General features: G+C 41.2%; 1 protein-coding gene across 1 annotated transcript; it reads right to left on the bottom strand.

Annotated features, from left to right (window-relative positions):
- Positions 1–1318: 1318 nt before the first annotated feature.
- Ccng1 (cyclin G1) lies at positions 1319–8047 on the bottom strand. The gene is made up of 6 exons (XM_021177848.3): positions 7771–8047; positions 6569–6829; positions 4828–5081; positions 4240–4318; positions 4067–4165; positions 1319–3857 (listed from the first exon to the last, which is right to left on the bottom strand). Exons 2-6 carry the CDS (start codon positions 6827–6829, stop codon positions 3666–3668), a joined length of 885 nt encoding a protein of 294 aa, XP_021033507.1. The 5' UTR covers positions 7771–8047; the 3' UTR covers positions 1319–3665.
- Positions 8048–24872: the final 16825 nt, after the last annotated feature.

The following is a 24872-nucleotide window of genomic DNA, read 5'->3' as shown; positions in this document are numbered from 1 at the left end:
TGTATTAATTCTCCATTTTGGGACAGAATATGCAGAATCATAAGAGCGAAAGGTCCTAGAGTCCAAAGCATGTGAATTTTAATGTTACTTGTAGCACCATGAGTATTCCCGGTACTACTCACTTCTTGTGTCTGATGTATTTGCTAACTGATTATCTTCATTCAGTTAAGAACTTACGTGAGGTGGGTTATAGTTATACCAACAAATCACTGCTGGCCACAGTCGATAGGTCAGAAATAGCAATTATTTATATACGTATATCTTGTGTTTGTTCAAGTACTTGGAAAGGGAGCTTCTGACTAACTTGAGTCAAGGACAACAGGTTAGGGTCACTTCTTCACAGTACCTGCTTTATCTCTCCTTTAAAGGCCCTAAGAAACATTAACATATCTTGGGAAGGGTTCATGAGGCCCCACCTATCCCCGAGGGACTGTTGACATAGGTGACTAAGGGAAGGGATGTGTCTAATTTAGGATTCCCAGTGCTGTGAGAAATCCCAGGATTCAAAGCAAGTCAGGAAGGAAAGGGTTTGTTGTGCTTACACTTGCATATCACAGACTATCCTAGAAGGGAGTGAGGGCAGGAGCCTGGGCAGGATACACTTGCATATCACAGAATACCCTAGAAGGGAGTGAGGGCAGGAACCTGGGCAGGATCAGGCAGATGGCGAGGAAGCATGCTGCTTCATGGCCTGTTCCTCACAGCTTGCCCAGAGGCCAGTCCAGTGGAGGCATTTTCTCAGTTGAAGTTAGCCCTTCCTGTGTGAAGCTGACATAAAACTAGATAGCACAGTTGCTTTCTGCAAGGTTGCATCCATTGAGAAGCTTCCCATGTTCCAATAAATAACTTTCTGCCCATGCTCAAGTGAATAACCTTAATTAAGCTCAGTAAGAAGTGCACACATACATTTTTATTATGAATAATATCCATAGCACTGGTGGGTCTAAATGAAAAACATGATTCACAATAATGCATACAAAATACATTGTTTTAGGTCCATTCAACCAATACACTTAACCTGTGGTTTTGTTTGTTTGTTTTTTAAATGAAAGTAACTGGGTGATGGCTACTATATTTTTGAGATAGGGTCTCACCATGTAGGCTTGGCTGGCCTGGAGCTTCCTATGAAGACCGGGCTGGTTCCCAGTTGGAATTAAAACTGTAGCACCATTCCCAGCTTGATAACTGCACTACTAAGAGAGTTTGTTTCTGCTTCTGTGTATCTTACTTTAGTAAAATTAATATACAATATAAAGAAAGCTTATTTTATAATAGTGCTAAAACACTTAAACCACAAAAGAAACCAAGACAAGGAAGGTTGCATGTCAATCATTTTATTGAAAGGTGTATTCAAAACATAATGGTAGTTGGTTAGTTAACTTCTGTCCACTCCAAATCAATATTGTTTTCAGATTGAACCCTATCAACCTTTAGGAAGAACTGAAGTGTTCTCAGTGTAACATGGTTTACAGAGGTTAAGAATAAAATACACCCGTTCTTTGGTTTATTGTTCAGCTTCTCAATGGATAATTTTCTTATCCATTACATGTCAACATGGTTCCAGCTACTCTAGGTAGACTCAGGCTGTCCAGGGCCCCGAGGAGCTGCCTACGTTTTAACAGTGTAGATCATACATTCGAGCCAGCATGGAGACTCTGAGCACAACGGCTCTTATAATTAGGGAGGTGCCTCCTTATGTCCTGTAAGACTTAGAGAAAGGTTTTGCAGATATACTCAGCAATTTCATTTCTTTTAAAATAAAATTCTCCATTAGAAGCAGTGGCAGTTTTATAGAAACAGTCTGTAGTAAAAATGTCTGGAGTGTTTTATCAAGCCTAAACTAACTTTAGTGCAATAAATAAATTTTCAGAGTGAGGATTCCTCCAGTTCTTAAGACCATAAAGACAATTCTCTCAAATGGGACTAGGTTGCAGCAGCAGTTCTGACGAATTTTTCTTTTATTATGGATACAAACACCTATTCTCTAGAAGAAATATTAAAGGTAACAAATTTTCAAAACTTGTGAAATCTGCTTTATATAAAACACCCACAATTTTAAATGTAATTCTCATAGCAATAAAAAAAATCCCACCTGTAAATTAATTATTACTTGGTTATGGGTGCCAAGAAACCATTTACTGCTTAAATACCTCTTTTAATACCTTAAAAGTGCATTCGTGAAATGTTGGTTTTCACGTAAACCTCATAATTTAAATTTTGAGATTTAAATTAAGCAGTTTACCATTTTTAATACTACCTAAGTATATATTGATCAAATCTGAGAAGTCAGATGAACTTTAAAATGAAGGTTCACAGTTTTGTTTCACATTTATGTCTTTAGCCTTGATTTGAATGCTTCCCAGGTGAATTCAAATCTAAGCATAGCTCTCCCAAGCCTAGAATCGGGAGTTTCCCTAACCGTGAGGCCATTCTGCCAAGGCTACTGTGGCAAGGTGCTGAGGTTTCTCAGAGTAAATCCTGTACCGTAGGAAACTCAGGTCAGAGAGGCAGAAAGACTTGAGGGACAGTTTTTGCTGCTGCTGTAATCCTGCCACATAGGCAAACAACACAGACCCAACTTAACAGAAATCTGCCTACAAACTGCGAGCTGCTAAGGGTGAACTGGTGATATCTCAGACGCATGATCATGTATTTCCTGCGGGGGGTGGTGAGGTATGTGCATATGTGACAGAACTTGGGAGTTTGTTCTCTCTTTCCATCTTGTGGGTCCTGAAGTCGGGTTGTCAGGCTTGAGGGCAAGCATCCTTCCCTTCTAAACCATCTTCCCTATCTTCCCAGCAACATTTACCGCTGGTGTTTGGTTGTTGTTTGTTTTGAGTGTTTTTGAGACAGGGTCTCTCCATTATATAGCTCTCTAGCTGTCCTGGAACTCACTGTGTAGGCCAGCCTGGCTTTGAACTCAGAGATCTACCTGCCTCTGCCTCTCTAGTGCTGGGATTAAAGGCATGTGCTGCCATACATTAAGAAAAAAAAATTGTCTTTAATCATAAAAAGATAAATCTTTGCTATGATTAAGAAATGTAGATGTCAAAATGTATATGTATCAGAGACCAATTTTACATTTTCATGCATATAATTACTTTGTATTAGTCCAAATGCTATAGAGGTAAAATACTAGCTATAGAATTAAGACACTCTGGCAGTTTCCAGAAACCTCACGTGGGCATGCCCTATATTACTTTGTAAGTCCATCACCCAGGTTTGTACTTCATTTTCAGAGTCAATGGGCAGATTAAAATTTGTTCATATATGGGTCACAATTCTTGTTGTTCTGCTTGGGCTTATGCAACTTTAAATAAGCTTCAGTGGGGTGGTACGTAACTTAAAGAAGTGCTATTTCAGTAACTACTTTTAAAATTCGAGTTTAAAGTATTCTCTTTGCTACTACGCTAATCCTTTGATGAAAAGTATTAGCATATATCTAGGGATTTGGTATGTCCTTTCTCTTAAAACTGCTACTCACTGTACACAGTGAATGCCTTCCAGTATTCACTATCTAGATCAGTCAACAAGTTCACTTTTCCTTTATGTTTTCATCCCATATTCTTTACATTGAAGATAGTATTTCAATTCTTCACTTGTAGCAGAAAATGATCATACTGGAAAAATTTCTGTATACAGAGAATAACAACCAGATTTATCAACTAACAAATGGTCTCAGGAATCGTTGGGAGGTGAGTTATTCTATAATAACTGTGCTTCAGTTGCCGTGCAGTGCGTCCAGACACAATCCATTTCAACTTCTGACCGTTTGGTTTGGAGCACTTGTTTGATGAATATTCAGTTAAACACTTGGAAACAAGCTCTTGCCAGAAGGTCAAATCTCGGCCACTTATCTGTACATAAATTAAAAAAAAAAGCCCCACTGTATTTATAGTAATATATTCTCATTAATATGTTTCCACATCATCCAAAGGGAACTAAGGGAGAACCATTTAAGCTTCAGATCAATACACAGCGTCTTGTTTTACTTTAGCATGTACAGTGGATACATTTCTCTTGTAGCTTGCTAATAGGATGGATCAGTGCTATAACCTTGGCATACCTTGGAATGTTTCTGAATACATTCTACTCCTTCTGTTAACTCTACGTACTTCAGTGCTTGGATCTCCAACGCAATGATGGATAGCGCCAGCACAGAAGGCTGCAAAAGATAAAGTAAATGTCAATGACAAAAATAGGTTTCTGTAATTAGGATTAATCATATAAAATACATACCTTTGCCTTAGAAAATATGATCCTGCAGTGGCAGGCCTTAAGTTGGGCTTCTAGTCTTTCAAAATTCAGATCGTTTCTCCTTTAAAAAGAAAATGGGATTGATTTTATGTGGACATATCTAGTTGGCAGTTTTAAAAATGTATTGAAGGCAGTTTTTAAAATAAAGCTCATACACACTATATAAAAATTATTTTAAGAAAAGGAAATTCTCTTCTATCAGTGTCAGGAACTTCTTAAACGAGTTTTAAATGATTCTGGTCAAAAACCATTTAGTAAACAGTAGTATACCACAAATACCATGATTTTATTTCAATAAAAATTCTGCATCTTTTGAATGTATTTCTATAATTTATGTTAAATGTTTATTTCCTAGGTTCTGTAGAGTAGAAACGTGCTATAATCTTAAGAAGGAACTTTCAATAAATGACTGACAGGCATCTTTTCACTTCTGTTAGGCAGCAAAGTCCAAGGGACCACAGGTCCTTATTTTGATCCAAATTCTATGATGAAAATCCCGATTTTATGAAACCTTCAGACAGTATCCCTTTGATTTCCAAGCTTTTTTTGTTCGAAACAAATTTCACATACCTCTCAAATGGCAAGGTGTCGTGAATGAGTGAATAATAGAGCTGCAGAAATTGAAAGGCAGTAGTAGCTTTGACTTTCCAACACACTTTCTCCAACACAATCTTCTCCATTCTCATCAGGTCTGAAACTGTGAATCTATACTGACTTATTCGGATCAAATCAGTCGCCAGTGGGACATTCCTTTCCTCTTCAGTCGCTTTCACAGCCAAATAAAAGCAGCTCAGTCCAACACACCCAAGGTGCTTCGCCTGTACCTGCAAACACAACAGTGTCTTTACAGTGCTTCAATAGGACACAGAGGGAACCTAGGACTCAGACCGTCATTATGAAAAGTATATCAAGACAAATCGCTACAACAGATTTAACATATTCTACTTGGACAGGAGCCTGACAGTCTTCTGTACCCTACTTGAAACCAGTGGCCTTGGGTGGATAGGGAAGATAGATGCTGTTTTAAGAGTTAAAACTTTGAAAGCCATATGAATATTTTGTCAGTTACTGGGAAATAACTCCGTAAATCCTTCCTTTTCTATTGCATGCAAACTGGAGCTGGAAATGCCAGATGGCTAAGGGAATTAGAATTTTTATATGTGGGTAGTAATTAAGAAATACACCCTAATTCCAAATCCACAACCTAACATTCAGACTTTAATGGAGATTTAACTTTAAATCTATGATGTGAATAGATGAATGGAAATATCCAGTCTATCAAGAAAGGTTTTGATTGGGGTTAGTGTGGTGGCTCAGTGGGAAAGGAGGCTGATGACCTGAGCTCAATCCCCAGGACCCGTATAGTGTTCAGTGAGAACCATTCCTGCAGTGGTCCTCACCTCTACGGCATGGGTGTGTCCATATGCACACAAACACACACAAACATACAAATGTATGTAAAACAGTTTTTAAGAAATTTCTATGTTTTTGTTTTGCTTTTTTTTTTTTTTTTTGTTTGTTTGTTTTAATTTTTATCTTTTGAAATGGTCTCACTCTGTAGCCTTGGCTGTCCTGGAAGTCACCATGTATACCTGGCTGGCCTCGAACTCACAGAAACCTGCCTGTCTCTGCCATCTGAGTGCTAGGATTAAAGGCATTTCACCAGGCCCTTAGTTTTATTTTTTATTACTCCTCTGTGTAAGGGAGAGTTAGCTAGGAGGGCATGTGTCTGCCCTGGTGTATGTGTGAAGGTCAGAGGACAGCTTTGGGGAGTTGGTTCATTCTCTTCACTTAAGTGTTCCAGGGACAGCACTCAGACTTGACTCTCTGAGGCCTGTGTAACAAGTACTCTCTGTGTTCAGTTATTTTGCTGGCTCAAGACAGTTTGTTACATACAGCCAGCTTTCCTACTACTGGAGTACTACAATTAATGGCTTGATGTTATATTGCTTTCTACTTCAGTATACAACTAATAAGTGATGTCTTACAAGTCTTCATTATGGAAAGGAAGCATTGCGACATTTGAAAGTGGTTTTTGTATACCAGCCCTAATCCAGAAATTTGATGGAAAAACTTTTTATTAATTTTGTGTGTGTGTGTGTATGTTTGGTACATTTGTGCAAGTGCCAGAGGAGGCTAGAAGAGGGCCTCAGATTTCAACTGCCCACCTAGCTGTTGGAACTTAATTTAGATTTTCTAGAAGACCAACATGCACTCCTAGCTACTGAGCCATTTCTCCAGCCCTCTGCAATTTGATCTCTTAAACACATGGAGAGAAATTAAGAACTGAGATATTGTAGCATAAACATACCTTCATTTTAGACAAGAATCTGTCCAGTAAATTCACAGCTAGGGAAAATGTCTCCGTGTCAAAGCCAAAGAACTGAGTTAGACTAAGTAGATCTTTTACTTCAAAGTCCCGTAGTCTTGCAGTCATTCTGAGGCCATTATCATGGGCAGACTCAATTAGTTTCAAGCCGCAGACCTTTGGCTGACATCTAGACTCCTGTTCCAACAGGGTGTTCAGCTGGTGTAGCAGTTTCTGAGAGTCAGTTGTCAGTACTTCTATCATCTATAAATAGAACAAACCCAGAAAAGAGCATAAGAACCCTCCCTGCCTGGCTATCTCTGCATTGTGGCAAAAAGTGCTTTATAGTGCATGCCCCCTCTACCCCCACCCCATTTCCATTAAGTCTAAGACGAAGACACTGCAAAGCAAAGGTCTGTAAGTATTTTTACCTTCTCCCAGTAGGTCACATTCCTAAATTGTGAGTTTGTATAGGACATAAACTATGGCTTAAAACAGTTTTTTTCTCCTACTTAAGCAAAGACTTCTTCATTGTCAGTACATGCCACAAACAGATACTGCCCCACATGATACACCCAAACTAAAAGTCAAATGGTAGTACATACTCTGCCATATATGTTAACAACGTGAACCTTCTTAGTTCCTTACCTATGAAGCAGAAATACGATTATTACCTACAATCTCATAGCTCATAGATTGGGTAGCTTAAAAGGAGTCACACAAACCGCTTAGTACACAGGTGCCCGTTTATTGCCAGATAATGAGCTTATTTTTACACCTGTGAAATGAGGGTGACAACATCTGTTTCTTGGAGTGGCTGTGAATAACACACGATATGACTCAGTGTGGCACGGTGCTTGGCACTCAGTGCTCCGAATAGTCTAACGCCATTTAAAAACCAAAAGAAAAAGTTAGGTGAAGCTGGGGAGTTGCATTGGTGGAAGTATGCGTTACACTTCCTCTGAGTCCTGGGCACAACCTAAGCCCTGGATACAGAGGACGATTCTTCCCTGGGCAATTTAAAGATATGACAGGAAAGTCGCCTTGGTGAGGAACCACTAACTCAGTTCAGGGGTACAGGTTGGGACTGGGGAGGCATGGCATAGGAATAACGCTCCCGCTGCGCCTCTCTCTAGGAGCAGACTAGCCCGGGCTTGCGTTCCAGAGTGCAGGGTTCTGAGATCCACCCCATAGTCCCCTCTCACCTTGACAGCCACGTCTTCACCACGGTGACCACCCACCCCGGGCCTGCTCTCAGCTCGCCCCACGTCCCCGATCCGACAGGCCTACTAGGGGGACGGACTAGGGAGTGGGGGGCAAGTGAGCAGAGGCCCGGGGAGGGGCCGGCGTCCCGGTGGAGGGTCCCTCAGCGCCCTGACCAAGCACTGCCTTCCTCGGGGTCAGCGCGCAGCGAAGGACTGCGCCGGGCAGTGGAGGAACAAGCTGGAGACCTGGCTCTCTAGCTGGGACGCATCTACGTCGCTGATTGGTGTGGTTCTTTTGATGGATGGCCGCTGAGGAAGCTCGGCCAATCAGCGCACACTTCCCATTGTCCAGACTTCAATTCTCCTCCCCTTTCGAGCCACGCCCGACTCTCGCAGCCTCTCTCATTGGAGCGTTTCCGAACTGTCCTTCCTTAAGCTGCGGAACTGAGTGTTCAGTGCCAAGGCTTGCCCGGGCAGGTCTGCCTGCTATTAGCCATTTGGTCTGGGTAGCGGACCAGAATGTACAGTGAGGGTTTTTGTTTTGTTTTGTTTTGTTTTGCATTGTTTTGGTTTTTGCTTTTTTTCTTTGGTTGTTGTTCACTGCAGCTCAGTCCCCTCTTTCTAAAAACACAATGGCAAGTTAAAAAAAAAAAAATGCTTTCGTTCTCTTTACAGATAATGAGATGGTAGGCTTCTCTACAGTGTGGTTATTACATTCTAGAGTGTTCTCTCTGAGTTTTAGGAATCAGTTCATCTTTATCTTATTTTGTTTGTTGCAGAACTTCTCAGATGTTACAATGGTGTTAGAGTATGTAGTTGGTCCTCTGCTAATTTTCTGAATTTGTTCTTGTAGCACCCTCATACCATCCTCAGTGACTTAAAATGCCATGTGTCTGGCAGAAAACAGCAAAGAACAGTGCCTGGAAAACCCCATCTGCAGTGAGCCGAATCTCAAGATTCAGAATAGGGTGTGAAGGAACATTATTATTCTTACAAAATTAATCTCTATAAGTCTCTTCTCTACCAGGTTAACGGAAAAATAATTATCCTGAACTCTTGCTGGACTCCTTTCCGGGGTGGCGGGGAAGGGCGTGTCCTCAGGAGCAATGCCCAGCGAGTAGGTTCTCAGCTCTCATGACTGCAGTGGGGGTGGGGGTGAGGAGTTGGGGTGGTGACGGTGGTGGGGGCAGGGTGTTCAGGATTTTGTCCATTCCAGTACATCTCATGAAAATAAGAAAGAGCCAAGCCGGCTGGTCTTGACCATAACGGTCTTTAACTAGATACAAGTGATGTTTTATTTGAGACAGGGTCTTTATGTAGTCCAAGCTGTCCTGGAACTCCTGATAGGTATGTAGACTAGGCTGGTCTTGAACTCAGAGATCCACCTGCCTCTGACTCTCCTAGTGCTGGGATTAAAAACATGCACCATCATGCCTGGCCTTTTCTCTTTAATTTTAAAAAACGTTTTAGATTTTAAAATTATATCTGGGGGTGTTGGTGATGTGGGGAATGTATGGGCACAGGAGTGTGGCTACCCTCAGAGACCAGAGATGTTGGATCTGGCATTTCAGGCAGTTAGCTGTGAGTTGACCAAGGAACAGTATTCATTTGGACCCTTGGTTCTGTAAATCTATAAAAACAGTTATCTATAAGTGCTCTGTGGTGGTGTGAATAAAAATAGCCCCCATAGGGAGTGGCACTATTGGAAGGTGTGGCTTTGTTGGAGAAAGTGCTTCAGTAGCAGCTGGCTTTGAGATCTCTGAAGCTCAAAATCAGACCTACTGGCTCATTTGCTCTTCCTGCTGCCTGTGAATCCAGAGGTAGAGTTCTCAGCTCCTTCTCCAGAACCATGTCCGCCTGCCATGCTTCCTGCCACGACAATAATGGACTAAAGCTCTGAAACTGTAAGCCAGCCCCAGTGAAATGTTTTCCTTTATAACAGCTGCTGTGATGATGGTGTTCATTCACAGCAATAAAATCCCAACTAAGACATTCTCTAGTGAGCCATCTCTCTCCTCCCATTTTTTTTTTTTTCCAATTTGGGTTTCTATCTTGGTTGCTCAAAAATAGGCAGTAGAAATGTCTTAATCCTATATAAATGGGAGGATTAAGTGCTGGGAAGCATGTGGCAAATGGTAGCCTTTTATGATTAAATGTGTTCTTAAGTGCTTTATGTAAATAGTTGGTTCTGTTTATTCCTTTATCGGTCTTCTCAACTTTGAAGGAAGCTTAAAGAGTGTTAATGCTAATAAGAATTTTCAAATGACTTTTTTTACCTTCTACGTCTTATGTTTAAAATTCCTGTTGATAATTTGTTGGCAGTACATTATGTGTTAAAAAATATTTTCTCTTAGGATCCTGTGTTTTCTTTTTTAATTCTCAATTCTTTATATGAAAATTATTTCACTGACACGTTTAAGAAACAAATATAATAAGCAGTCTTTGCTTACTTCTCCTTTTCTATTTCAATTAAAATTCACTTTACTTTCATTTTTAATTATTTATATATTTGTGTGTATGTATGGGATTATGGGTTTGTGCAATGCCCTAGGAAGTGGGGAGGAGGATGTTGGAGCCTGCAGCTGCAACATGGGTGCTCTAAACTTTGGAGCTGTCTTTCTCGCCTCTGCTGTCGTATGTCTCTCTCTCTCTCTCTCTCTCTCTCTCTCTCTCTCTCTCTCTCTGTGTGTGTGTGTGTGTGTGTGTGTGTGTGTGTGTGTGTGTGTTCTGGACTTATGAACACAGTCACAAATACTGTAACTTTCTGATTGCAATGGACATGTCACGTCCAGAAGATAGCATTTGATGGCACCATGCCCCTTCAGCTCTGAAAGTCTTTCCATCCTCTCCTAGTATTCCTAGGCCTTGGAGGGGTTGTTACAGAAGTCCTGCTCAGAGCTGAGCACTCTATACTTGCTTACTCTCAATACCTTGACCAGTTATAAATCTCTGCTTTAAATAGCGACTATCCTGGAAAGAGGCTTTTCTGACCAAGGCTGAGAGAAGTTCTAGTCTATGACACACTACTGCAACTTTGATTCCATAATATTGTAATAGAGACCCATCTTTTGAGTAATTTAAAAGAGGTGCAGAATTTAAAACAAGCAATTACCTATTCTTATAAAAGTATGAAAGCAAGTATTTCATTATAACCCAGACCCAGAAAGACAAGTATGGTATGTATTCACTTATAAGTGGATAGTAGCTGCTAAGTAAATGATAATCAAACTATAATCTACAGACCCAGAGAGGTTTGGTAAACAGGAGGGATCTAGTGGGGATGCATGGACCTCCCTGGGAAGGGGAAATAGATTCTAAAGGTGGACTGCAGGGGGAGGGGGCAGGTTGGGATGGGAGTGGGAACAATCAGGTAGGGGATGGTGGGAAGGTGTGGTGAGACAGCTGGAATTGGGGGCACTTGGGGTGGGGTGTGTGGAAACCCAGTGTAGTAAAAACTTGCTGGAATCTATGAAGGTGACCCTAGTGTGGACTCCTAGTAATGGAAGATACTGAGTCTGACCTGGACATCTTTTGTAGCTAGGTGAGACTTAGGTTTTGTAACCACTGGTGAGGCTAGGTTGAATTTGGTTGAGTTGTTGGCTGAGGGCTTCCCATGGAGATCCTAAACAACACAGGCTGATGCTGGGACAGAAGGTCACTGTCTGAAAACTGACATTGGGGTTCCATTGCTAAGGACAACATCCTCCATCAGCTCCCCCTATCTTAAGATATTGGGAACCCTGTGGAGTAGGGGGAGGAAAGATTGTAGGAGTCATAAGGGATGGAGGACTCTAGGAAAACATGGGCACTAGATCACCTAAGCAGGACTCAGGCTCCCAGAGACTGAAGTGGCAGGCAGGGGCCTGCCTGGGTCTGTATCAGGCTCTCTCTGTGTATGTTACACCTGTTAGCTGGGTGTTTTTGTGGGACTCTCAACAGATGTGTCTCTGACTGTTTTTTTCTGCTCTTGGGACTCATTTCCTCCTAGTGAGTTGCCTCGTCCAGCCTTGATATAAGAGCTCTTTGCATTGTCTTGTTTTGTCATGATTGGTTTTTGTCTCTTGGAGGCCTGCTTAGAGGCCATTTCTCACAGAAACGAATAAGGAATGGATCTGGGGCAGAGGGGAGGTAGGGAAGCTGGGAGAAGTGGAGGGAGGGGAAACTGGCTGGAGAGTATTGTATAAGAGAAGAATCTATTTTTAATAATGATTTAATTTGATCATGAGTTCCTATCAGGAAGTTTTCAAATGACTGAGTTCTATATTGTTATCTTGACTCAATGATAAATATTATATATATATATATATATTATATAATTACAAAATATATATAAATAATTCAACCTTGGTTTAAAATACTCTGTGTATAATGATGAAATTTCAAGGTTACAAGATTAACAAAAGTTAATTTAAAATGTATATGGCCACTGCATATTTGTTTCTGACTGGTCTTGAATGTGTGAATAAATGCTTTTTCCTTTTTCGTGACACATCTGCCTTGGACTCAGATTTCACCTCTGGGCTTTTGGCCAAAGGGATTTAATATAATAGAAATTCAAATATTATTTAATTATGGATAATACTAAAATTGTTTCATACTGTTCTTTGTTGATGATTCTGAAATGGGTTACTGTCTCTATATAAATATATATGTATATACATATATAGGAGACAGGCCCTTTCTATTGTGTATCTCTCTCTGTCCTAGAAATTGCTAGAGCTTGCTCTATAGAACAGGCTGGCCTCAAACTCACAGACATCTACTTGCCCCTGCCTCCTAAGAGCTGGGATTAAAGGTGGAGGCACCACGCCCAGCTTAACAGCACATTTAATTACCATTTTCCTACTTCCTAATCAACAGTTAAACACAAGCCACAATAATGACTCTGAAGCAGTTAAGAATGCAGCAATAACAGGGAGATTTGATCATGTTCTCTGGTATAGTCTAAAGGAATGCTCTTGAACAACAGGAATTATAACAGGTAAGTCCAAAGGCGATGGGTAGTGTTGTCATCTTCACAAAAATCTAGAGTTGCTCCGGAGACGGATCTCTGGTCCTGCCTGCAGGGTATTATCTTGATTGAGTTAACTTACTGCGGGTGGCACCGCTCCCTGGCTTGCAGCTTGGAAGTGGAGAGGGATTGGAGCCTCAGCAGGCACTCATGGCTCTCTGCTTCTTGACTGTAGCTGCCAGGTAACCAGCTGCTTCAAGCTCCTATTGCCTGGTCCTCCCTACCCTGGTGGTGTGCCTTGACTGTGAGCCCAAACTAACCCTTTTCCCATTAAGTTGCCTTTGTCAGAGTACTTTTGTAATAGCAACAATAATAGTAACAACAATAACAACAACAAAAAGAAAGGAGCAAAGAAAAGTGAGAAAAGAAAAGAAGCCAAGACATAATGCCAGGTGCTTCCCTGACTCATAGGGCAATCTCTAGTTGGTTCTGTCTGCTTCCATCCTAGAAGGGGCTCTTCCTTCCTCCTGCCCACACAATACGCAAGTACCTTATTCTCTATCCAGTCCCCCTTATAAGCACCCAAAACTTCTGGGATTTAGCCTGTCCATGTCTGGTAAAGGCCAAGGAAGTTGAGGTCCAGAAGAGCTCAGCTGAGTCCCTTCTCTCTGCTTTCTGGCTCATTGCTGTCTCCTCTACAGCCCTTTGTTTTCCTTTAGTGAATCTGTTCTGTTTTATTAATTAGCAGAGAGCTGGCCTTAAATTTTTTGCTTTAATCTAACTTTCTTCTCTGTTTGCATTGTATTCAAGAAAGGGACCTGGTGGGTAAGAACTCTCGTTCCCTAGGTTGATAGTAAACTGATGAGGACTTTTTGGAGTGAGACCACCACTTGCCTCATTACCGTACTGCTGTCTTTTCCTCTTCTTTCTCATCTCTGGTTTATTTGTTTTGTTTTGTTTCGTTTCATTTTGTTTGCCTCTGCTGCTTTTCTCTCCCCACACTCCAATTTCCCAATTCTCAGGGAATCCCAAGATTGTTTCCCTTCTCTGGAGTTACACAGTTGTGAACTGGCATGCAGGTGCTAGGGATTGAATAGGGGTCTTCTGGCAGAACAGCCAGTATTCTTAAGCAGGGAGCCTTCTCTCTAACCCTCCAAGTTTTACATATGCTGAAGTGTTCCCCTGAGCCCCTTGCTTCCACTGTAGTTTGTGGGTTTTGACTAGAAGCTTCTGTCATAGTACCGCTTGCAACAAGATCAATAGATTTGCGTCCATTAATCAATTGCCTTGTATTAGATGAAGCTTATGATTGATTTGGCAGTTACATGCTTCACTCCCCTCCCCACCCTCATGGCTTTCTTGACATTATTTAAACAATTCTTCTTATCTTCGAGAAATAAGTTATCTCTCATTTTACGTCCACTTTTTGGCTTTTGCCTTATCCCTTAACCCTGCAGAATGATTCAAGTTTTCATTGGTATGTTTTACTGTCTTGCTCTTGTTGGCCAGGGTCCTCTTTCCCCTTCGGGAGATCCATGCAGCCTTGCACACCAGGCTGGACTGGAAGGAATGAAGCTTTGCTGGGTAGGTGAGTTAGACAGGATCTTGGTCAGAGTGAGTGCAGGAAAAACAGCATTCTCCAGAGATGGTTTTCAGTGAAACAGCTCAGTTTATTGGGGGTAATATGGGTAATATAAACCTTGGGGAGTAGGTAGGGGGCTTGGGGATGAGTGTATATTATTGGCTGGGGCGAAGGTCCTGGGAATGCTTCATTTGCATGAAGAGGAATTCCAGGTTCTTGATGGGACATGTCCATATAAGGAGAGAGGAAGTTTATCCTGAAACCTGGCCAGGAGGCTACCTGATTACCTCGAGAGTGGCAGGGAATGCTACGTGAGCTGTGACATGCAGGCCCAGAGCAAGGAGGAAGCAGGCCTATTCCTGATAGTCTCAGGACAAGATTGTTGGTGTTTGGACATGCCTTGACCTCATTCTTTCTCAGGACTGGCTCCTTGGGTCACACAGCTTTCCAGATCACACATGATCTTACATTTTATTTTCATGGCAAAATTAGATATTGTGTTCATTTTCCCCTTGAAATATTTTTTCCCTGATCCCAAAAGCTGATTCCTTTCAGAGATTCCCTCCTCTTGATTTATATCTTCTCATATTTCCTTTTAGCACAAAGTATATAATTTTGCCTGGCATTCATCACTGGTCTCTTTGCTTGATGTTAAAAAATATGTATTTGTTTATTCTCTGAGAATTTCAGACATGTATGTATTCTCATCATTACATGTTGCTGCTTTCATTTCTCTCTTTTAAAAACTGAACTCCCTATGTAACCCAGGCTGGCCTCAAATTCACAGTAATCCTCCTGCCTTGGTTTCTCCAGTGCTAGGATTGTTGGCATAATCACTGTGCAGCGGACTTGTTTTATTTTAAAGACACACAGCAATGTGGGATGTTGCCCTACTTCAGACTTTTCTTCCCTGCTCTTACTCACCAACCACCGGGGTTCTGAGGGAGAGTGTACTCCATCGATTCCAGCCAGCAGCAGAAACTGACAGCCACAGGAAGACGAGGCCTCACAACCACAGCTTGGAGCAGTGAAAGGCAATGATTTTAGGACTTGCTGAGTACAATGAATGCACGTAGTACACTAACATACATGCAGGCAAAGCTTCCGTCACATAAAATAACAAACTAATTTTACTTGGATAGATACTAAAAAAAAATGGCACTAGTTGTTTTACAAATGTTTCTTGTAACTATTTTATATTTATTGTTTCAATTTTCAAATTATTCAAAGTACTTTATTTATTTATTTATTTATTTATTTATTTATTTATTTATTAAAACATTACAAATGTTGCCCCCCTTGCCTCCCTTGTCCTGGATTTTAAAATATTTTTACTTGGGGCTGAAGAGATGTATCATCAGTTAAGAATATGTACTCTCCTTGCAGAGGCTACAAGTTTGAAATCTAGCACCCAAGTCAGGTAGTTCACACCTGCCTATAATGCTACTGTGGTGTCAGGGTGTCCAGTGCCCTCTTCTGGACACTATTAGCACCTGCACTCACTTGTTCTCATATTTCCCCCACCCCTCTCCCTTCAGCCACCCCTCCCATCAACGCATGAACACATAATTAAATGTAAAACAACATAAATCCTAAAACCCCATTTGAAGAAGGAACCCTTACATATTTTTAGTAGGAGATGAGAACCAGCATATCACTTATGGAGAGGCCTCAAAAAATTTAAACTATGGCATGGTATTATGATAGCCAAAATAAACGAAAGGTGTGTGTTGAAGATACATTTGTGTATCCATGTTCATTGGAGTGTTATAACGGAATCTCTCTCTAATCGAGTGTCCACGAGTGATGAGTAGATAAGAAACACAGCTTGTGCACACACACACACACACACACACACACAGAGAGTCTCTGTAGCTAACACATGTCTTCATGTGGTCTCTGTGCACCCTCCTCCTCTTCCTTCTTTTAAAGATTTATTGATTGATTGTATATTGATGTACATCTGTGTACCGTGACCCTGCAGTGCCTGCGAAGGCCAGAAGAGAGTGTCAGATCCCCTGGAACTAGAGTTACAGTCTATATTAACCCCCTTCTCAGTGCTGGAAATCAAACTCGGGTCCTTTGGAAGAGCAGATTGTACTCTTAACTACTGAGTCATCTCTCCATTACATGATTAACAACCCTTCTGAAATTGCTTCCTCCATAACTTGTGTTCATGAGATAATTTCAACTTCATAGACAAAGGAATATCACTTCCACATGGGAAATCGATGTTCAAAATCATGACTTGGTAAATTTTGTTTTTAATCAAACTAAACCCATTCTCTGAGTTGTCACTATTTTTAGATAGCTATTGCACAGTAAGCTGTCAAGGACTCGTTGATGCAAATACTTCCTAGCACACAGCTTCTTAACAGGAAGCATTCGAAGAAGGAGTAACTCTTGTTATGTAATTCCTGGTGATGAGTGTGTGTGATAAGAACCTCTTTGGGGATGATTGCTGCTGTTTTAAACTTCATTTTTAAACAGGGAAATTCATAGGAATGTCTTGTGTGCATCAAAACAAATACAGCAATTCACTTAGGAGCACAGAGTTTCGGTTCTGCCTTCCACAACCTTGTGGTTCATCAGGAGCAGGCTGCTTTGATTTCTGCTTCACCTAAGGCACAGAAATGTCATAGTTTTCATGGGCTAACTGAAAGTTTGGATCCTGTGATCAGCATCTCTAACCCGTGGCAACCACATTCTACTATTCTGGGAATCTAGCATGCGGCATTGTGACTATAGTAAGTTATGTAAAGAAAGTGAAGTAGGCTTTATGTAAGCCTACATGAGCACACACAAATTTGTCTACTCCCAATTCAAACTTTTATTCTTGAATCAAGTGAAAATACATGGTAATATCTGAACTCAAAACTTTTCTCTAATCAGATATTGGTTACACTCTACTTTTCTTGCATTCTTAATCTTGATTCATTGAATAAATGAAAAAAATGTTTCATATAAGCTCACTGAGTCACTGTAAATTTGTAGTCTTTTAAAAAAATTCCTTATGTGTGTATGTATGTGTACATGTGTAGGTATGAGCATGTGTGTGCCAGAAGAGGCTGTCAGATAGATTCCCTGGAACTAGAGGTACAGGCAGTTGTGAGTCACCTGATGTGGGTGCTGGGGACTGAATTCAAGTATTCTGTAAGGCCAGCAAGTGTTCTTAACCACTGAGCTATCTCTGAAGCCTGATTCCCTGCATATCTTTAAAAGATGAAGACATTTACATAGTCAGTATTATTTGAGTCATCTGTCTTCCAAGAACGGGTAATCTATAGAAAAGTATGTACATATGTGTCCAGAAGAGGGGTACAAGCCTGTAATTCCAGTGGAAAGGCTTAGGCAGGAGGATTGCAAAAATGAGTCTAACCTGGACTACATAGGCAGTCTGGGTACCATTTTATCTTTAAACCCCACCCTAATACCAAATCAAATATCAAAATAAACAACAAAAGGAAGAAAAAAAGAAGAGAGAAAAAAGTTGGAGGAAACTCCCATACCCAGTACAGAACTACTTGTTGTCTTCTCTTTTGAGACTGAGTTCAAAACGGAAAAGGATTTAATGAGTCTATGGACAGTTGAGTCTTTCTGACTTGGCTTTCTGTCACCTGAATGTGCTTTCCATACATGACCATATATATCTCTCCTCTCAATGATCATACTGATCTTTAGATTTTCACATCATCTTCTAAAAAGAGGTCAGTTGACATAGTATAAAATTCACTTATCCAACTGTTCAATTCGGCGAATTTTACTATATTCTCTGAACCGTGAAACTCCTACCATAGGCTCAGTTTGGAGCCTCTCTCACCCTTCAGAAACCCATCCACGAGCTGCTCTATAACTTATCCCCAGACCCATAGATGGAGGCTACCATCAATCTACCTTGTGATTCTGTATGTTTGTCTGTTCTGCACGTTAGTATAAATGGGGTCATATAATATGAAGTCCTTTGTTACTGGATGGCTTCACTTAAAATAATGTTTGCAGGGCTCCTTCCTGTTGTACTGTGTATCAGGATTTCATTCTCTTAAAATCCTGTTGCACACTGCACCACATCCTGTATTCACATTATATTTTTCTACTTTTCATTCCTAGTAACACCACATTTACACACAAATTTTGTATGCATATACATTTAAAAATATTTGTGTATTTTTTATTTGTGGGATGTGTGTGCTTACACATTACATGAATGCAGTGCCCAGGGATGCCAAAACCGAGCATTGAATCCCATGGAGCTAGAATCATAGGCCACTATGGGCCATTTGACATGGGTGCTGGCAAAAAACCTTCCTTCCTCTGCAAGAGCAGCATGTACTCTTAGCCACTGAGATATCTCTCCAGCTCTCATTTTGTCCACTCTGATACTATTATAAATATAATTCATTTCTTAATTTCCTTTTGGCTTGGTTGTTGTATCTTGGTATGCAATTGATCTTTGTGTTTTTCTAACATCTTGCAACTCATGAGTTTATTATACTGAATTTTCTTGTGTGAGATCATCAGGGTTATTTTTTTCCATACAGGGTAGTCTGCAAATGCACTTTTTTTTCTTTATAATTGCAAATCTGTGTTTTTCAGGACTCTCAAGAGAAATAGTGGTCACATTGTCTACAAAGTTGGCTATCTGCAGGCTGGAGAACTAGGAGAGCAGACAGTGCCTCAGTCTATATCTTAAGGTCTGAGAACTGGGGAACAAGGAAGTGTCTGCTGTAAGACTGGAGTCCAGAGCCAATAATAAGGAGCTTTTATATTCAAGGGCAAGAGGTGGTCAAAGTCCTAAGAATACACAGTTTTCCCACCCCCTTTCTTCTCTCTTACTTCTTCCACTTTCTCTCTTCCTTCCTCTCCTCTTAACTTTTTAAAAAATTGAAATTATGTGTACATGTCTGTACTTCGGTGAGTACAGGTAGCAGCAGAGACCATGTGATGGATTTCTTGGAGTGGGAGTTACAAGCCTTTGTGCATGGCCTAACGTGACTGCTGGGAAACTCAGGTCCTCTCAAAGAGAAGAAGCAAGAGCTCTTAACTGCTGAGCTCTCTGCAGTCCCCTTACTCTCTCAGTCTCTCTCAGTTCCTTTCTGCCCTGTCCCTCCCTCCTCAATCCTTTTCTTCTTTCCCCTCCTTCCTTTAGTTCTTTCTCTTCTCCCTCGTCCTCCACTTCTATTTTGTTTCACCCATCTAGCCCTCAACATAAGGAATGATGCCCATTAGACATGTAATAGAAGATCTCTCTTTTTTTTTTCTTTTTTATAGAATAAAATTTGATTAAATTTGAAACAAGGAACTAAACAGACATGGCTGAAAAATCATAGTATTTGTGAGTTCAAGTGCCTACAAAGAAGCAACCCAGATGGTAGCAGGATGCATGAGCAGGAAGAGTTTAGGAAAGCCATGAGGACTGGGACAGAGAGCTGTCATCAAAGTTGTGTGGGGAATAATTCATAAAGTTTGAACATGAAGCAAGGGGAATGCCCTTGGGGAAGGAGGGTAGAAAAGAGCAAGAAACATGGGAGGAGATGCAGAAGAGAATGCTGTCCTTAAAGATGAAGACACGGACCTACCCACACAGGCAAACTGATATGTATCACCATTCTATCAATGTCTCCCACAGTGTGAAGATTTCAATAAGCTATTTAAGACCCCATATAAAAATAGAGCATGTAGTCCCTAATGCTTATCATTGTAAATGTAATGTAGAAATACAATTTTGCTGTTCCTGTGATATCATTTTGGTATTTGTTTTATGATTTGTATATTTCTTCTATAGTATTATTTAGTCTTTCTTAATAATGTCACTTCCTTAAACAGTGTCACCTTCAGTAATATGATTTTTTTCTAAATTTTATTTATTTATTCACTTTATATCCTTAATAGCAGCCTCCTCTCTTCATGCAGATCATCCCTCATTCCCTCCTCCCTTTCTCCTCTGAGAAGGGGGAGCCCTCTTTGGGACACACACAGACACACAGACACAGACACAGACACACACACACAGACACACACAGACACAGACACAGACACAGACACACACACACACACACACACACACACACACACACACACACACACACACACCATTCCACCTGCACATCAATCTTCTCTTACTGAGGCCAGATAAGGCAGCCCAGTTAAGGGAATGGGATCCAGAAAAAGGCAACAGATTCAGTGACAGCCCCTGCTCCCATTGTTGGGGGACTTGTATGAAGACCAAGCTGCACATCTGCTACATATGTGCTGGGGTTCTAAGTGCATCCTGTGTACACTCTTTGTTTGGTGGTTCAGTGTCTGGGAGCCTCCAAGGGTCCAGGTTAGTTGACTCTGTTGGTCTTCCTGTGGAGTGCCTGTCCTTTTTGAGTCCTTCAATCCTTCCCCCATCTCTTCCATGACTCCTGGATATCTATCTAATATTTGGCTGTGGATTTGTGCATCTCTTTGTATTGGCTGTTGGGCAGGCATAATGACAGAGTATCACTAATAGTGTCTGGGATTGTTTTTTGTCCATGAGATGGGTCTCAGTTTGGGCCAATCATTGGTTGGCCATTCCTTCTGTCTCTGCTCTGTCTTTGTCCCTGCACATCTTGTAGGCAGGACACATTTTGGGTTGAAGGTTTTGTGGATGAGTTGCTGTCCTTAACCTTCCACTGGAGATCCTGCCTGGCTACAGGAAGTGGCCACTTCAGAATGCATATCCCTCACTGCTAGGAGTCTTAGCTAGAATGTCCCATATAGACACCCTGGGGTATCTGCCCCATCCCAGGTCTCTGACAAATAGAGATTGCCATTCTCACTACAGATTTCTGTTGTCTCTCCCCTGCTGTATCTGCTCTTCCTGTCCTGCCCTGCTCCCCAAGTGAAGATTCATGTGTCAGTACCCTACTGACACACATTCTAATCTCTTCTTGTTTTGGTTTTAGTTTTCCCTTCTATTTAAAAAATTTTTTAAATGAATCTTTTTTAAGAATTTTATGCATGAGTAAGGTATTACATCATTTCCAACTCTCCTTCCACATCTTCCCCACTCCCTCTCAAATTCATGACCTCCTCTTTAATTCTCACTGGTACAGATCTCAGAAAGCTGGCCCACTCACTTATGTTACGTGTCCTTGATTATGGCTTTCTGTGGAAGCTCCACTCAGAGCAGAGTGCTGACCATGACCTTTCAACATGGCTGTTCAGCTTCCTCCCAGCATGCTGGCCTGGTGTTAGAGTGATGTGACCAAGGTTGATGCCACGCTGTGCTTTGTGAACTAGTCTTGAGTATAGCATATGGTCTTCTGATCTCTATTGATGCGGCAGTTAACTAAAGACTAGTCCAAAGGGAGGGGAAAGTGGCTACATTTCTTTATGTGAGTGACAGGATTTTGGAACAGAATGCGAGACCCATGAATACGTCAGTGCTTATCTTTAGAGACACACAATCTGCCACACACCTCAATGGTAGTATATGGATTTCTAGAAAAGTAACTGCGGATTCTAAAGGAATGAATGTCAAAGTGGTGGGTATTTCAGACACCTATCGGAGAATTATTTACACAGCTCATTCAATAATGGTCTGGTGCTAGGTTGGCACACAAACATGCCCCAATAAACAACTCATGGACTAGTTCTGTTTGAAAATAATATACTTTCCTTAGCATTAACTGAAGTTTTCTGTGCACTACGCAGATCTTTGCAAAGTATATGTATATACAGATACATCCCAGAACATATACTTCCAAAATCACAAATATCAAAATATGAAAAGTATGTTCTAATAATTTTTTTGTCATCTGTAACCTCCCCCCACAGCCTGAAGCAGGCCAAGCCAGGCTTGACTTTTTGTCACTAGGAGATCACCTGGGGTGGAGCCTGCCTCCCTGGATCACCCTATTGTTCTGCCACTGCTGCTGCTGCTACCTGCTGCCTAGCTGTTCCGGAGCCTACACGTGGTCACCTGCAGCTGGGCTCCAAGGATGAATGGGTGGGAATGGACCTTCCCCCCCTCTTTTACAAGGCGTGGTCCCCGACATTAAAATTTGAACCTTGAGCAGACTAGTTGTCTTGGTTCCATTGTTTCTCCACCCGCCTAGGCTCCCTCTTTTCTTCCAGATTCCAAGATGCCTTCCAGGCTCGAACCCGGATATGTGAGTCCCTGGCCGGCCTCAATAGTCATCGATGCTTAAATTTATATAGAAACATTTCTAAGTGGCTGTGGTATTATCAGTGTGGACCCTTCTTAAAGGCTCCGAAACAACATAATTATCAGGCTAGTACAGATGAAAAATTTCAAGATGAGTATTTCAGATACCTTTGTCTCATCTTTACTAACTTTATAAATAGTTCTATCAGAGTCTTTGTTCATGCTTCCATTTGAAAATTATATATACATATATATGTATATATATTTAATATATATACACACATATATACATATATGTGTATATACATACATACATACATAATTTTTGGGGGTGTAGAAGCAAGCATTTAGGGAGAAGTTGGACAAGGGAAGGTGATGGAGATAAATACAAACAAAGTATAATGCTATATATGTGTGAATATGACAAAGAAACTCATTTTTCAAAACACATTCTAAAATTACCCAGATGCTATTGAGGATGTTGGGAAGTGCTTACTGATGGGAGCCTGATATGGCTCTCTCCTGAGAGGCTCTGACTGAGTGCAGGGTCCCCGACAGAGGAGTTGGAGAGGGACTGAAGGAGCTGAGGGGGTTTGCAGCTCCATGGGGTGAGCAACAGTGTCAACCAGCGAGCACCAACCCCCCCCCCCAAGCTCCTGGGGACTAAACCACCAACCAAAGAATACACAAGGAGGGACACATGGCTCCGGCTGCATATGTGGCAGAGAATGGCCTTGTTGGACATTAGTGGGAGGAGTGACCCTTGGGCCTGAGGGTGTTCAATGCCCCAGTGTAGGGGAATACCAGGGCAGGAAGGTGGGAGTAGGTGGGTGGGTGGGTGGGGGAGCACCCTAATAGAGGTAGGGGGAGGGGGGATGGGATAGGAGATTTCCAGAGGGGAGACCTAGAAAGGAGATAATATTTGAAAATGTAAATAAACTAAATATCCAATAAAAAGAAGAAAATAAGCAAAAGATGAATGATGAAAATATTAATGTGTGAAGGAAGACCAAGGAAATGGACTTAACAGCACACAGACTTCTACAGAGAATGATCATGCTGCAGCTATGTGATGAGAATATTGGCAGTGACATTCATGCTGGGCTTGAACTAAGTGCTGAGTGATCGGCATTCGAATTTTCCTCACTAAGTACACACCTATTGAGAAAGTGTTACAGGCAGGGACTTGTGTGGGATGAAGACAATGAGACACTTTAAATGTCTTTTCCAGAGTTCTAGAAATGGACACACTTTATGATTTTATGCAAATCAGTCTGGTTACTTGCACTAAAAATGGAACTTTACTGGACAAGAGCGTCAGGTGGATACTGGGTTGTGGGAGGCAGTTACTAGTCTGGTTTGAGAACTAAAGCTTGGCTCTCTGTTTGGTTCCTCATCACATTTCTCTGTTTTTATCTCCTGCTTATTCTCTTGAACAGTACATTAGAGGTAAGCAAATTCTAACATTGTCAGATAAACAGACTATTTTATCAACTCTTTCATTATTCTCCTGGACAGCAGATCTATCATTTGTCTATCTATCTATCTATCTATCTATCTATCTATCTATCTATCTATCTATCTATCTGCTTGTTTTTTTCATTTCTTTATGTATGCTGTAGGCATATGTGCACACATGTGTGCAGGTATGCTCACCTGTGTCTTCACCTGTGAAGAGCAGAGGTTGTTAGATGCCTTTCTCTATCACTCTATATCTTATTTTTTTAAAAAATCCTTTCAGATTTTTAGGTTACAATATAGTGACATGATTTTCCCTTCCTTTCTAATAGGTTTTGTTGGGGTCCAGGAATTGAACCCCAAAATCACAAACCACACAGACACCAATCTCAGTCAGATAGGGATAGTTTATTGAGCATATGCCCAAGGACTGGTCGACCAGGACTATGGTCCAGATTTGGGAATTGAACCATGATCCGGAGTTAAAATCCTATAGGGGTTTTAAGCTCCAGATCTACAAAAATCTGTGCCAAGTTATTTCACCAACAAGCATTTAGGGAGGTTTCCTTAGGAACATGTCTTTGTTGTGTATTTAACTTGCTTTCATTGGATGGGGTATTCAACGGTGGCAGGGGATTTGCCTTGTCTAGTATGCATGCTCTAATTTGTCTACCAGGGTAGGCCTTGTCTAATATTTATATCTCAACTTTCCAACTAGGGTATGTAGATTTCCTTCTGCCAAGTAGGATGTCAGCTTTCAGGGAGGTCTCAGGAACTTAAACTTTACTGGACCTCTACTCAAAATGAAAGTCTTCACCAGGCAGTGGTGGCGCCCGCATTTAATCCCAGCACTTGGGAGGTAGAGGCAGGCAGATTTCTGAGTTCGAGGCCAGCCTGCTCTACAAAGTGAGTTCCAGGACAGCCAGGGCTACACAGAGAAACCCTGCCTAAAGAAACAAAACCAAAACAAACAAACA

The sequence above is a fragment of the Mus caroli genome, unplaced genomic scaffold (assembly GCF_978045245.1).
Source record: "Mus caroli unplaced genomic scaffold, Mus_caroli_1 scaffold_13, whole genome shotgun sequence".
Taxonomy (NCBI): Eukaryota; Metazoa; Chordata; class Mammalia; order Rodentia; family Muridae; genus Mus; species Mus caroli.
Note: the sequence above shows the minus strand (reverse complement) of the source record. Positions and strands in the feature narration are given on the sequence as shown.